At 45.7% G+C, this 15,709-nt stretch overlaps 2 protein-coding genes across 3 annotated transcripts in view; one reads left to right on the top strand and one right to left on the bottom strand.

Annotated features, from left to right (window-relative positions):
- The window catches only part of PIGP (phosphatidylinositol glycan anchor biosynthesis class P), a 63,962-nt gene extending 53,143 nt beyond the window's left edge, over positions 1-10,819 (bottom strand). The window contains exon 1 of the mRNA XM_077479913.1: positions 10,722-10,819. The gene's annotated coding sequence lies outside the window, so the exon portion shown is untranslated. The remainder of the gene's footprint in view (positions 1-10,721) is intronic.
- A 65-nt stretch (positions 10,820-10,884) lies between these two features.
- Positions 10,885-15,709, top strand: part of TTC3 (tetratricopeptide repeat domain 3) — a 185,910-nt gene continuing 181,085 nt past the window's right edge. For both annotated transcript variants that reach the window (XM_077479912.1, XM_077479911.1), the window contains exons 1-2: positions 10,885-11,030; positions 12,876-13,021. In XM_077479912.1, the coding sequence (XP_077336038.1) occupies positions 12,895-13,021 (127 nt within the window). In that variant the 5' untranslated portion in view covers positions 10,885-11,030; positions 12,876-12,894. The remainder of the gene's footprint in view (positions 11,031-12,875; positions 13,022-15,709) is intronic.

Genomic DNA, 15,709 nt, shown 5'->3' with positions numbered 1-15,709 from the left:
GCGCCGATATACATCCTTACTTTGAGGAGGAATATCGTTGTTATGGCAGCAGCTAGCTACCATAGCCTCGGTATCCTCTTGTTCAGCCAGCGGTCCGCTACAAGATAAAAGTCGTCTCAAGGAGAGGAAAAAATGTGTCAAAAGTGCCCGATGTGTCCGCCATAATGTCGCAGTCACGATAAAAAACGATGATCGCCACCATTTAAAAGAAGAACAAAAATTTATAAAAATGCCATAAAACTATCCCCTATTTTGTAAACGCTATAACTTTTGCGCAAACCAATCAATAATCGCTTATTGAGTTTTTTTTTACCAAAAATATGTAGAATAATACGTTCCGGCCTAAACTGAGGGAAAAAAAAATGTAAATATATTTTTGGGGGATATTTATTGTAGCAAAAAGTAAAAAATAATGCTTTTTTTCCAAAATTGGCGCTCTTTTTTTGTTTATAGCGCAAAAAATAAAAACCGCAGAGGTGATCAAATACCACCAAAAGAAAGCTCTATTTGTGGGAAAAAAAAGGAGGTAAATTTTTTTTGAGAGCCACATCGCATGACCATGCAATTGCACGGTCCTGGCCCCTTACCATGTGATCAGCTGTCAGCCAATGACAGCTGATAACATGATGTAAACAAAAGCTCAGTGATCATTTTTGTTTTTCTCCTCATGCTGATAGGAGGGGGGTTTAAGTGGCCAGTAAGCAAGTGGTTAAAGTTGTTAAGTGGACTATGTGCTTTCAGGTAGAAGTGATTTGGCCAGCTGTAAAACTGTCAGATCTCTTCCATACTCATGACCGCCACTGGGCTCCGCTGCTCCACCTGCAGGCCCAAAAACCAGCATGGCAGGTGGACCAGAGGAAGATTAGCAATCATCAACTGGGCACTGAATTTTGTCCCATTTTTACGGATGCAGTACATTTTTTGACACATGCTGGGTTATCTATTTAATTGTTGAAACCTCATCTTTATATCTGACCAAAAATTGGGAAATATGTTGTTTGTGTGACTTAAAGCGGAGTTCTGCTTAAAAAAAAGTTTAACAAATACTGCAATTGCTGACTTTTAATAATTGGACACTTACCTGTCCCGGGGTCCAGTGATGCAGGCATACGAAGCCCCGCTCATCTCCCCCTCCTCTCAAGGGCGCTGGCATTGTAGCTGTAACTTCACAGCCAGACATCCACTTTGCATGCATGAGCTGCGCGCTGTGACTGGCCGGGCAATCATCTGGGACCTGTGACGTGTCCCAGATGATTGCCGAGAGGGAGGGGGGAGAGGTGATCTCCCTTCCGGTGCAGCGGTGCGTCGGGAGGAAGTGGGAGCTGGGAGGTTTTTTTTCCTCCAGGGTCTATGCTATCAGAAAATATATAAAGCTTTGGCGGAGGGTTGGGTAATGGGACAAATCTTCAAGCCTAAAATGTGTAATTTACCATGTGTGCAAAAACGGGTAAAATATGGTTTTGGTAGCAAAGTAGATACACCTCGTTTAATTACTTACTTGTTTAACATTCACCGGAGTCCTGCATTTCACACTTATTTTTAACAGTAAACTCAGCTTATATAGTGAAATACAGCATTTAAAAATCCATCTGACCGTTTAGATGTTGAATTTTAAAAGCAGCGGCAAGCCTGTGGATCTGACAGAACACCGCTGCTTTACAATTCAACATCAAAAACAGTCTGAGGAATTTCAAAATACTGGATTTCACTATATAAACTCAGTTTACTGTTAAAAATAAGTGTGCAATGCAAGACTCCGGTGGGTGTAACAAGATGTCTACTTGCCGCCTTCTATCCTTACTGTGGAGGAGTGCAGGGTGTAGCAAGATGGCCATGACAGAATGTCACTTCCGTTACAAAAGCTGACGAAACACCTATTCTGGAAAAAAGTATACTGTTCCCATGATAGAGAGCTCCCTTACTTACTGTCTTTGTGTCTACCCCTGCCACCCTGATTGTCTGTCAAATCCCTGAGAAATACCTAGTGTGGGTGCGTGTGTCGCTCTATCCCAACTCCCACTATGCATTACTGTTTACTGGAATAGCCACACCCCAGAGAATAAATGTAGTCACTTGAGGGCCATCCCTCCGCCCTGTGGATGCTCCGACTTGGATCCTACACAGAGCTTTGGCCCTCTTCTGGATAAAAGGAGTGGTGACAGTGTGCATTTTAGTGCGTTAAAAAACACACACTGGTCCCCGATAAAATATTAGTGGCGCAGAGTGAAAAGTTGCAACAGGAACATTTTGTGGGAAACGATCACAAAAAGTGGCAAGGTATAACAAATTATTTATTAGATCACATTGACTATAGTTAAAGAGGAGTTCCCCTTAAAAAAAAAAAAAAAAAATACTGCAAATACTGCAGCTGCTGACTTTTAATAATCGGACACTTACCTGTCCCAGGATCCAGCGATGCGGGGGAATGAAGCCCCGCTCGCCCCCCCCCCCCACCACCACTCCGCTCGCGTGCCGTGATTGGCCGCGCAGTAATCTGGGACCTGTCATGTGTCCCAGATGACTGACAGGAGGGAGGGGTCAGAGCTGAGCCCTTCCTGCACCGAGGGGAAGTGATGTCACCAGCCAGGCACTGAAGGAGGCAGACTATGAGGGACCCCCTAGCAACAGGCAGTTAGAGGTGAGTTAAAAAAAAAAGTTCCAAATGTTTTTTTTTTCATTTTTTTAGGAATTTTAATCTTTTTTTTGTGTGGAACACTACTTTAATTAGGAGTCCTACGCCATCTACTGCTTGGTGATTAATGAGCTTATTCCCTGTGCTCAGAATATATCTTTTCATTTAAATGTTACACAAAATTGTGACATTTTTTGCGAGTTGTTGCAATTTGGGCTTTTCCTACTTGTAATACACATCATACTTAACAGGAACAATTTTATTTGTTGCACTACTAAAAATGTTGCAATCTGGCAGTCTGCGCTTAAAATAATGGGCCCAATAGTTCATTGGGCCCATTATATTAAGAGAACCCATTCATATTTGTATTATTAATAATATATAGTGGGGGGGGGGGATTTATCAAAACTTTGCAAAGTTCCAAGCTGGCCCAAAACTAACATGTGAGGCTGCTGGATGTGCAGTTAAAAAAAAAAAAAAAAAAAAAGTTCCCTGTCCCTCCGAGCTTGCATGCAGAAGCGAACATATAGGTAAGTCGTGCCCACATATATAGGCGCTAAAGCTGCACGCGTCTGGAAAAAATGAGAATCACAATTTGTTTGCTTAGAATAAAGATCGTGATTCTCACAGTGTAACATCATCTTTCACATACAAAAAAGTTTAAAAAATTGTACTAACTTTACTGTTTATTTTTTTAATTCATTGAAGTGTATTTTGCCCCCAAAAAATTGCGTTGGGAAGACCGATGCGCAGTCTGACATAAAATATTGTAAATACACACACACATATATATATAATAAAATGTTCGGGGGTCCTAAGTAATTTTCTAGCAGAAAATATTGATTCAAAAAGGAGAAGTCCACCCTGAGCTCGTTTGGCTGGGCTTCTCCTATGGGTCACAGGAATGCAATTCATTCCTGTGACTTCACTGGAATCAGTCCAGGCACCACGTCATCAAAACGCTGATATGGCCGCTCCCCGCCCCTCCACAGCTCAGCACTCCAGTGAGCGTGGGGGGGGGGGGGGCAGAGAGGAGAGCTGCTGATTGACAGTCAGCAGCTCTCCTCTTGGGGATCTGTGAGAACCGAGCTATTGGCGATGGACACTGGTTATACCCAATCCAGGAAGTTCACTCCCTATATAACCCCGCCTCCTTCCATGAGCACATCAGTTTTTGTAGCAAAGCAATATACTTAAATCCCAGAAAAGAGGGGAGGGACCTCTGTGTCCTATGATGTACTCCAAGAAAAGGATTTGACAGGTAAGCTGTTATAAAAATCTTATTTTCTTTATCGTACATCATGGGACACAGAGCCTTAAGTAATTACTTCATGGAACGTCCCATAGCAATGCTACTTGAGGGGAGGGAGACACAACCCAGAGGACACCCCCAGACTTGAGGACCTATACTGCTGCCTGTAGCAGACTGTGCCCAAAGGCGATATCCTCATACCTCCTTACAGCCAGCTGATAACATTTTGTAAATGTATGCACTGAAGATGAAGATGGGGCCTTACAGATCTGAACCATGGAGGCCTGATGACGCACTGCCCAAGAAACACTAACTGCCCTGGTAGAGTGCGCCTTAACTTGAAAAGGGGGAATCTTACCCCTTAAATCATAAGTTTGAATTATAACTTGCTGAATCCACTAAGCGACAGTGGATTTCGACGCTGCCTGTTCTTTCTTAGGGCCTTCTGACAGAATAAATAAGACATCAGTCTTAGGGCTCCTTCACATGGACGTGTCCGTGTACGGAGCCCGCTCTACTCAGCAGGTGATCGCTCTGTGGGGGGTAGAGACCTGTTTAGCAGCAGGCATACAGCAATAGTAACAATGTTAGCAGTACCAGCGGGACCTCCGCACCACCCACTGCGGCGGGGGGAGGGGGGGAATGTAAGGGGGTACACCGCTGATGTCCCTCTAACCCTCAGATCCCTTCAGGGGGAAAAAGAAAACATTTGACAGATTTCTTATATCCAAGAGGAATCCCCCTGCACACACTGCTGCGGCCACACACAGACTGACTGAGCTTTACAGTGAAGACAACAGAGTAAGGTATGTGCATTGACTCCCTCTAGAGGAGAATTAAGGCATGACAACATTTTTTCCCTAATATAAGAATACATAGGTGTTTTTAGTACCCAAGTTTCTTCCCTTACCTTATCCCCGCCGCACGATTTTCTGAATTAACAGACAATTCAACCTTCACCCATCACGGCAGGCTGCGTTTAGCAAACCTTCAGGGACCAGGTCCCTAGATATCGGGGTTCCAACTCCCTTGGACCTGTAAAGCACCCCATCAGGAAAGCATTAGGTAATGTAGCAAGACCTAAGCCCTGGGTTCCCAGGGTCCAGCCCTACAAAGAGAGGCGTTAAAGGCAAAAACTTTGTGCTTCGGATACGAGGCCCAGGTACCATCCACTTAGGCCTCAGTGGCACTTGAACTCCTCAGAGCACATCTTCACTCGTGACCAACACCTTAGACACTGGCGAAAAAACTGATTTGTTCCCGGAAGGAGGAGGGGTTATATAGGGAGTGAACTTCTTGGATTGGGTATACCAGTGTCCATCACCTGAAGGTAGCCTATAACTCATTAAGTAATTATTTAAGGCTCTGTGTCCCATGATGTATGACAAAGAAAAGGCCTGGTCTATAAAGCTGAGTTCTGCCCCCTCCAAAAATGTAAAAAGTCAACAGCTACACATACTGTAGCCGCTGACTTTTAATATTAGGACACTTACCTGTCCTGGAATCCAGCGATGTCGACACCCCAGCCAACGTTTCCATCGGCTGTCGGGTGCTGCCGCCGCCACCATTGTCAGCAGGGGCACTCGGCACTCAAAAACAGGTAACCGCTCCCCCTGGAACATACCAAATGTGGCACCAGAGGGGGGTGAGGGGAGGAATCGGATAAGCGGAAGTTACACCTTTGGGTGGAACTCCACTTTAAGTGGTTAGACTGACCTCATGTACAGACCGAAAGTTCATCCCTTTGATCTAAAAGAACCAAATGATACAATGTTTCTCTTTATCTCAGCGCTGAGCAATGTTGATTAACATTTGCTGGATTTTTTTTTTTGACAGCTGTGAGAGAGCAGAGAACGGCTCTGCATTTGTTACACAAATCATGGAAATACCAAATTAAGATCGTGAGGGGAGTTGAATCGATATCATGATTTTTTTTTTTTAACGATTAATCGTGCAGCTCTAATAGGCACCATTATGAACTATTGTATAACTAAAAGGGAAAACTTTTTTTTTTTTCAGTTTTGGACAGAGTGGAGAAGGATTAGAACCCCTGTCAGTTTATATTGCTGTCTGTAGGTAGAGGTTAGGTCATTAGGTAGATTCACCCCTGTCTATGTCCCGTTTACCATTATCATTAAAAGTGAAAGTAATGCCCTGTACACACAGTCGGACATTGCGACAACAAAATCCATCTGATTTTTCCAGACGGATTTTGTACCAAACTTGTCTTGCATACACACAGTCGGACAAAGTTGTCGGAAAATCCGATCGTTCTTAATGAGGTAATGTACAACAGGACTATAAATGGGCCAGTAGCCAATAGCTGTGGTCTCTTAATTTATTCTGAGCATGCGTGGCACTTTGCCCATCAGAATTGTCTACACACGATTGGAATTTAAATGGTCGGATTTTGTTGTCGGAAAATATTAGATCCTGCTCTCAAACTTTGTGTGTCGGAAATTCCGACGGAAAAAGTCCGATGGAGCCCACATACGATCGGATTTTCCGACAACGCGATGATCCGATCGCACATTTTTCGTCGGAAATACCGACCGTGTGTACAGGGCATAAAAGAAAATCCAAAATGTTGATTTGTCCCCAGTAATGTAATAGAGGGGAAATCTTCCAATGGGGGCACTAGTTCTGGTGACCTGGGGGGTGTCCCAATGGATTGCTTTAAAGGAATAGTTCACCTTTAACAAAAAACTGCCTATGCAGATAAGGGGCATCTGTAGGAAAAAAAAAAAAAACTGTGCCACACTGAATAAAGTTGAATAAAGCCCTTGCTAAAGGTGTAGGCCATTGATGAGCTCCCTATCTTATCTTATCAGTACATGTACACAGGATCCCCGATCTCTCCTCTATATCATCTTATCAGTACATGTACACCGGGTGCCCGATCTCTCTTCTGTCATCTTATCAGTGCATGTATACAGGATCCCCGATCTCTCCTCTATGTCATCTTATCAGTACATGTACACAGGATCCCCGATCTCTCTTCTGTCATCTTATCAGTACATGTACACAGGGTCCCCGATCTCTCCTCTGTCATCTTATCAGTACATGTACACAGGATCCCCAATCTCTCCTCTATGTCATCTTATCAGTACATGTACACAGGATTCCTGATCTCTCTTCTGTCATCTTATCAGTACATGTACACAGGACCCAATCTCTCCTTTATGTTATCTTATCAGTACATGTACACAGGACCCCCGATCTCTCCTCTGTCATCTTATCAGTACATGTACACAGGGTCCCCGATCTCTCCTCTATGTTATCTTATCAGTACATGTACACAGGGTCCCCGATCTCTCCTCTATGTTATCTTATCAGTACATGTACACAGGGTCCCCGATCTCTCCTCTATGTTATCTTATCAGTACATGTACACAGGATCCCCGATCTCTCCTCTGTCATCTTATCAGTACATGTACACAGGATCCCCAATCTCTCCTATGTTATCTTATCAGTACATGTACACAGGGTCCCCAATCTCTCCTCTGTTATCTTATCAGTACATGTACACAGGATCCCCGATCTCTCCTCTGTCATCTTATCAGTACATGTACACAGTACCCGATCTCTCCTCTATGTTATCTTATCAGTACATGTACACAGGATCCCCGCTCTCTCTTCTGTCATCTTATCAGTACATGTACACAGGACTCGATCTCTCCTCTGTTATCTTATCAGTACATGTACACAGGATCCCCGATCTCTCTTCTGTCATCTTATCAGTACATGTACACAGGGTCCCCGATCTCTCCTCTGTTATCTTATCAGTACATGTACACAGGATCCCCGATCTCTCCTCTGTTATCTTATCAGTACATGTACACAGGATCCCCGATCTCTCCTCTGTTATCTTATCAGTACATGTACATAGGATCCCTGATCTCTCTTCTGTCATCTTATCAGTACATGTACACAGGACCCGATCTCTCCTCTATGTTATCTTATCAGTACATGTACACAGGATCCCCGATCTCTCCTCTATGTTATCTTATCAGTACATGTACACAGGATCCCCGATCTCTCCTCTATGTTATCTTATCAGTACATGTACACAGGATCCCCGATCTCTCCTCTATGTTATCTTATCAGTACATGTACACAGGATCCCCGATCTCTCCTCTATGTTATCTTATCAGTACATGTACACAGGATCCCCGATCTCTCCTCTATGTTATCTTATCAGTACATGTACACAGGATCCCCGATCTCTCCTCTATGTTATCTTATCAGTACATGTACACAGGATCCCCGATCTCTCCTCTATGTTATCTTATCAGTACATGTACACAGGGTCCCCGATCTCTCCTCTATGTTATCTTATCAGTACATGTACACAGGATCCCCGATCTCTCCTCTATGTTATCTTATCAGTACATGTACACAGGATCCCCGATCTCTCTTCTGTCATCTTATCAGTACATGTACACAGGATCCCTGATCTCTCCTCTGTCATCTTATCAGTACATGTGCACAGGATCCCCGATCTCTCTTCGGTCATCTTATCAGTACATGTACACAGGATCCCCGATCTCTCCTCTGTTATCTTATCAGTACATGTACACAGGATCCCTGATCTCTCTTCTGTCATCTTATCAGTACATGTACACAGGACCTGATCTCTCCTCTATGTTATCTTATCAGTACATGTACACAGGATCCCCGATCTCTCCTCTATGTTATCTTATCAGTACATGTACACAGGGTCCCCGATCTCTCCTCTATGTTATCTTATCAGTACATGTACACAGGATCCCCGATCTCTCCTCTATGTTATCTTATCAGTACATGTACACAGGATCCCTGATCTCTCTTCTGTCATCTTATCAGTACATGTACACAGGATCCCCGATCTCTCTTCTGTCATCTTATCAGTACATGTACACAGGATCCCCGATCTCTCCTCTATGTTATCTTATCAGTACATGTGCACAGGATCCCCGATCTCTCTTCGGTCATCTTATCAGTACATGTACACAGGATCCCTGATCTCTCCTCTGTTATCTTATCAGTACATGTACACAGGATCCCTGATCTCTCTTCTGTCATCTTATCAGTACATGTACACAGGACCCGATCTCTCCTCTATGTTATCTTATCAGTACATGTACACAGGATCCCCGATCTCTCCTCTGTTATCTTATCAGTACATGTACACAGGATCCCCGATCTCTCTTTGGTCATCTTATCAGTACATGTGCACAGGATCCCTGATCTCTCTTCTGTCATCTTATCAGTACATGTACACAGGACCCGATCTCTCCTCTATGTTATCTTATCAGTACATGTACACAGGATCCCCGATCTCTCCTCTGTTATCTTATCAGTACATGTACACAGGATCCCTGATCTCTCTTCTGTCATCTTATCAGTACATGTACACAGGATCCCCGATCTCTCCTCTGTTATCTTATCAGTACATGTACACAGGATCCCTGATCTCTCTTCTGTCATCTTATCAGTACATGTACACAGGACCTGATCTCTCCTCTATGTTATCTTATCAGTACATGTACACAGGATCCCCAATCTCTCCTCTATGTCATCTTATCAGTACATGTACACAGGATCCCCGATCTCTCCTCTGTCATCTTATCAGTACATGTACACAGGATCCCCGATCTCTCCTCTGTCATCTTATCAGTACATGTACACAGGATCCCCGATCTCTCCTCTGTCATCTTATCAGTACATGTACACAGGGTCGTTTATAGTCATTTCTGGGCAGAATGGATGTTTCTAAATGTCAGTTACTATCTTTCAAGTTAAAGCGGAGTTCCACCCAAAAGTGGAACTTTCGCTGATCTGATTCCTCCCCCCCCTCCGGTGCCACAATTGTCACCTTTCAGTGGGGAGGGGGGTGCAGATACCTGTATAATACAGGTATCTGCACCCACTTCCGGGAAAAGACTCCTGAACCCCCCCCCCCCCCCAGCCTCCTGCTGTCTCCTGGGAAACACACAGGTCCCAGGAGATAGCGTGGACCATATACGATGCACATCGCGACTCGCGCATTAGCAGCGGGGAACCAGGAAGTGAAGCCATAACGCTTCACTTCCCGATTCCCTCGCCGAGAATGGCGGCGGCAGCAGCTGAGAGCCGAGCGATCGATCGGCTTCGGCTGCCGACATCGCTGGACTCCAGGAAGGTAAGAGTCCATTTATTAAAAGTCAGCAGCTGCAGTATTTGTAGCTGCTGGCTTTTAATAATTTTTATTTAGGTGCACTCCCGCTTTAAGCACTTGCCGACCAGCCGCCGCAATTTTACCGGCATGGCTGGGGCGAAACGACATTATGTAACGTTGCTTTACCCTGTGGCCACTAGGGGGCGTGCGCACGCCTGCTGCTCTCCCCCAATGCTCGTGACACAAGGAGAACCGGGATTTGTGAGTGTAAACACAGAGATCCCGGGTTCTCCGAGGGGAGAAGAGACAGACCGTCTGTTCATACAGAGTATGGACAGCAATCTGTCATCTCTCCTACACAGTCCCCTCCCCCCCTTCAGTTAGAACACACACTAGAGAACACAATTTACCACTTGAGGTTGTAAAGTGTCCCGTGTACATGAAGCCTAAGGCTGGCCATACACTATACAATCAGATTGTACAATCGACTTTAGATCTACCTTTAACGATGTAGCACAAGAGCCTGCCTTAATACTAATTGAATGGAATGTGTAAAAAAAATGCACAAAGATTATACAACCTGACTGTATAGTGTATGGCCGGCTTAACCACAGCTGCCTCTGCACCCCTCAGTCCTGCTCTCCTGCCCTCCTCTTCAAACACCCCCAGCACCCCCAGCACCCCCAGCACATACTCACCACCACCAGCCGTCATACCACTTCCTGCTTCCTTTGCAATGCCGCTCGCAACCAGCAGGGGGTGATCAGCGTGAAACGCAAACAATGCGTTCCAAGTTTGCGTGGGCGTGTCAGCCGATGCCACACCCAATCACAATCCTGTCGTGCTGGCAGCGTACCAGGAAGAGCGCCGTGACGTCGGTTTCCTCGGTGCGTGTCGCGGAAAGGTTTCGCTTACTGGTAAAGTAAGGGGAAGAAGGAAGAAGAGGGCGGACAGCGGCGGGAGAAGAGAAGAAGAAGCAGAAGGGGCCTGTGTGGTGTGCGCCTCAGGTACGAGTGTGGGGGAAGGGAGAGGGTGAGGGGGGTCGGGATAAAGTGGGGGTGGGGTACCATATGGAGGAAGGCCCCAATTGTCTCTCCACACTCAGAGAGTCCGGGAAGTTCGATGTTTAGCTCTCCACACTGAAGTCCAGGGAGGCCCATATAGGGGGGAGGTCATAGGTTATATTAAAGGGGTACCCCCATCTTCCGTGACTTGGGGTGCGCCCCCCCCCCGTTCGCCGTGACTTGGGGTGCGCCCCCCCCCGTTCGCCGTGACTTGGGGTGAGCCCCCCCGTTCGCCGTGACTTGGGGTGCGCCCCCCCCGTTCGCCGTGACTTGGGGTGCGCCCCCCCCCGTTCGCCGTGACTTGGGGTGCGCCCCCCCCGTTCGCCGTGACTTGGGGTGCGCCCCCCCCCGTTCGCCGTGACTTGGGGTGCGCCCCCCCGTTCGCCGTGACTTGGGGTGCGCCCCCCCGTTCGCCGTGACTTGGGGTGCGCCCCCCCGTTCGCCGTGACTTGGGGTGCGCCCCCCCGTTCGCCGTGACTTGGGGTGCCCCCCCCCAGTTCGCCGTGACTTGGGGTGCGCCCCCCCGTTCGCCGTGACTTGGGGGTGCGCCCCCCCCGGTCGCCGTGACTTGGGGTGCGCCCCCCCCGGTCGCCGTGACTTGGGGTGCGCCCCCCCCGGTCGCCGTGACTTGGGGTGCGCCCCCCCCCCCCCGGTCCCCTGATCGGTTTCTGCTGGTTTAATAGGTTTTTCAGACAGGCTCTGTGTAAACAGCGATGAACCTACATATATTAAGCCTCTGTAGTGTTTTTAACCACTTCAGGCACGGAAGGATTTACCCCCTTCCTTACCAGAGCACTTTTATACGATTCGGCACTGCGTCGCTTTAACTGACAATTGCGCGGTCGTGTGACGTTGCACCCAAACAAAATTGACACCCCCCCCCTGCAAATAGAGCTTTCTTTTGGTGGTATTTAATCACCTCTGCGTTTTTGTTTTTTATGCAAAAAGCAATATTTTACTTTTTTGCTATAATATCCCCAAAAAATATATGAAAAAACGAATTTCATTCTCAGTTTAGGCTGATATGTATTCTTTTAAATATTTTTGGTTAAAAAAAACAAAAACTGAATAAGTGTATATTTATTGATTGGTTATAGCGTTGACAAAATAGAGGCTAGATTTATGGCATTTTTATTTTTTCTTTCTTAGTAGTAATGGCAGCGATCTGTAATTTTTTTTTTTTTTTTTTAACCCATGACTGCGACATTATGGCAGAAACTTTTGACACTATTTTGGGACCATTGTCATTTATACAGCGATCAGTGCTATAAAAATGCACTGATTACTGTATAAATGTCACTGGTGGGGAAGGGGTTAAACATTAGGGGGCGATCAAGGGCTTTGGTGTGTCTTAAGGAGTCAAACGGGGGGGGGGGGGGGGGTAGGAGGGAGAGATGGGCTACCACTGACATGATAGTGATCACTGTTCCCGATGACAGGGAGCAGTGATCTGTCATGTCACTAGGCAGAATGGGGGAAATGTCTTGTTTACATAGGCGTCTCCCCATTCTACCGCTCCCTCCGTGACACGATCGCGGGACACCAGCAGACATTGAATCCTCGGTCCCACAATGCTGCGTCTTAAAGGGGACTATGCCCATTTGCACAGCCTTCCCATTGTGCTGACGTATGTTGTCGTGCGCTGGTCGGCAAGTGGTTAAAAAAAAGTACTGAGGCTCCTTGACTGCATAGGGCATCTTGCTGCAAAGATGAACTAACCCTTTGAGTTCTGATGCAATGTTGTCTGAATGTTTTAATAATTCAATTTTTTTTTTTTCTTGTTGACAGAACTGCATTCTAAACCAAAATGGAGCACAAAAGGAGAAAAACCCTGTACAAGCAGGTGGAGTTGGAGAATGGCCGAATTGTTGGCATATCAGACGCTGACCTGAGTGATATGGAGAAGGAGCATCTTCTTGCCATGTCTGATGTTGGTACGTCACTACAGAGATGTCCAAAAATATATATTTGTTTAGATGTTGGTACAAACGAAATTTGCAGCTATGAGAACGTTGTCACATTTAGGATACTTGAGCTGGAGTTTAACTACTTACCGCCTGCCCACCGTCATATGACGGCGGAGCGGGGCAGCTCTTGTTCTGGGCTGTCGTCATATGATGGCGGTCCAGAACGGCCGCTCCTGCGGGGGGCGTGCCGCGTCGTGTTACTAGGACACGGCGTGACCCCGATCTGTGGAATGAGCCGAGTCCTCGGCTCTTTAAACATGTGATCGGCTGTGTCCAATCACAGCTGGTCACATGTAAACAAGGAAGTGCCGGTAATCAGCGCTCTTCGCCTCACACTGACAGTGTGTGTGGCGAGGAAAGTCGATCAGCGGCATCTCCTCACAGGGGAACATTTAGGAATGTAATCAGGGGACTGATCTTCAGTGCCCTGATTAGAGTAGTAAAAAAACAGTGCCCACAAGTGCCACCAGTCAGTGCCCATTAGGGATGCCAGTCAATGCTGGCAATCAGTGCTGCCTATCAATTCCCATTACTGCAGTCAATCAGTACCCACTAATGGCACCTATCATTGCCACCTGTCAGTGCTCATTAGTGCCACCTAATCAGTGCCAGTAAGTGCTGCCTCATCAGTGCCCACCAGTTCAGCCTATCAGTGTCCATCAGTGAAGGCAAAAAATGACTTGGTTACAAAATTTACTGACAAAAAAAAAGGGGGGGTGATTAAACACCATCAAAAGAAAGCTCTATTTGTGTGAAGAAAATTATAAAAAATGTGTGTTGGGTAATGTGTAGCACGACCGCGCAATTGTCATTCAAAGTGTGACAACACTGAAATCTGAAAAATGGTTTGGGCAGGAAGGGGGTGAAAGTGCCCTGTAGGCAAGTGGTTAAAGTGGTTGTAAAGTCAGAAGGTGTTTGTTTTTTTACCAAAGTGGAGTTTCACCCAAAGATGGAACTTCCGCTTCCTCCCAAATCTAAGACCCCCGCCCCCCCTGGTCACATTTGGCACCTTTCAGGGGGAGAGAGGGGGAGCAGATACCTGTCGTCTAATACAGGCATCTGCTTCCACGTTGGCGAAAGATCGCCGCAGAATACGCGTCAATCTACACCAGCGTACACCCCTGCAAGGGGCGTGTTTGCCTGCATAGGGATGTACATCTCCATGCAGGCAGTCCCATTCTTTTCAGTTGGGACACAGCAGCTGCACGAATGCTGCTCCCAACTTGACAGCCGTGTGGGTGCACGTCCCCAAACACACGCGGTCTTCATTTGGTGCACGGCTGTCAAATTGGAAGCAGCAGTTGCTTATGGGCAGTTGTTGGGTCCCAATTGACATGAATGTGACTGGCTACAAAGGGATGCATGGAACCCCTATGCAGGCAAACGCGGCCCTCTCAAAGATGTACCCTTAAGGGCTACAACATTAATAAGGGGAATGGAGGACCTCGGCTATGGATACAATTAAATACAAGAGGGTCAAGAGGGCCTTGCTCTTAAGAGCTTACAATTTAATCAGGTTGGGCAAGTGGTACAAAAGGTTTATAACTGTGGAGGATGAGCTGATGGAAGTGATTAAAGTTCAGTTAGTTGTAGGCGTGCTAGGATAGAAGAAACAAGGTTTAACCACAGCCCCGGAAGATTTGGCTGCTCAATGACCAGGCCACTTTTTGTGATACTGCACTGCGTTGCTTTAACTGACAGTTGCTCGGTCGTGCGACGTTGTACCCAAACAAAATTGATGTACAGATATAGCTTTCTTTTGGTGGTATTTGATCATCTCTGCAGTTTTTATTTCTTGGGCTATAAACAAAAGGCGTCAATTTAGAAAAAAAACAGGGTTTTTGTACTTGCTATAATATCCCCAATTTTTTTAATAATTTATATATATATATATATTTTAAAAAACGCAATTTTTTTTCTCTCAGTTTAGGCCAGCCAATATGTATTCTTCATATTTTTGGTAATAAAAAACGCAATAAGCGTATATTGATTGGTTTGCGCAAACGTTATAGGGGAAAGATTTATGGCATTTTTATAATAATTTTTTTTTTTTTACTAGTGATGGCAGTGATCATCCTGTTTGTTTTTTTTTTATTTTTTTTTATGGGGACTGTGACATTATGGTGGACAGATCGGACACTATTAAAACATTTTTGGGACCATTGACATTTAGGCTGGATTCACAGCTATGCAGTTTTAGTTCTTTTTGCATTTTGCAGATTTGCACTACAGTCCATTTAACATGGTTTCCAATGGAACGCGTTCTGTATTGCAAAATGCAAAAAACACTAAAAATGCATAGGTGGGAATCCAGCCTTATACAGCAATCAGTGCTATAAAAATGCACTGATTGCTGTGTGCACTGCAACAAGAAATGTAAGAGTGTAATAAGAACGGCTAAGAGAACATGAAAGACGCATAGTGGAGGAGAACAAAAAAAATCCCAAGAAATTCTTTAAGTATGTAAACAGTAAACAAGGGAGGATGTACTATATTGGCCCCATAAAGAATGAGGAAGGACATCTGGTTATAAAGGATGGGGAGATGGCGAAGGTATTGAATTTATTCTTCTCCTCAGTCTTCATGAGGGGGCTTCAGTAACCAAATTTGCAGTGTTTATCCTCATGACCCATCACAGGAAGCACCTCCATGCTT

Source organism: Lithobates pipiens, unplaced genomic scaffold, assembly GCF_037356315.1.
Source record: "Lithobates pipiens isolate NorthernLeopardFrog02 unplaced genomic scaffold, aLitPip1_a1.2 Scaffold_16, whole genome shotgun sequence".
NCBI lineage: Eukaryota > Metazoa > Chordata > Amphibia > Anura > Ranidae > Lithobates > Lithobates pipiens.
This window is presented reverse-complemented; position numbering and strand designations above follow the sequence as displayed.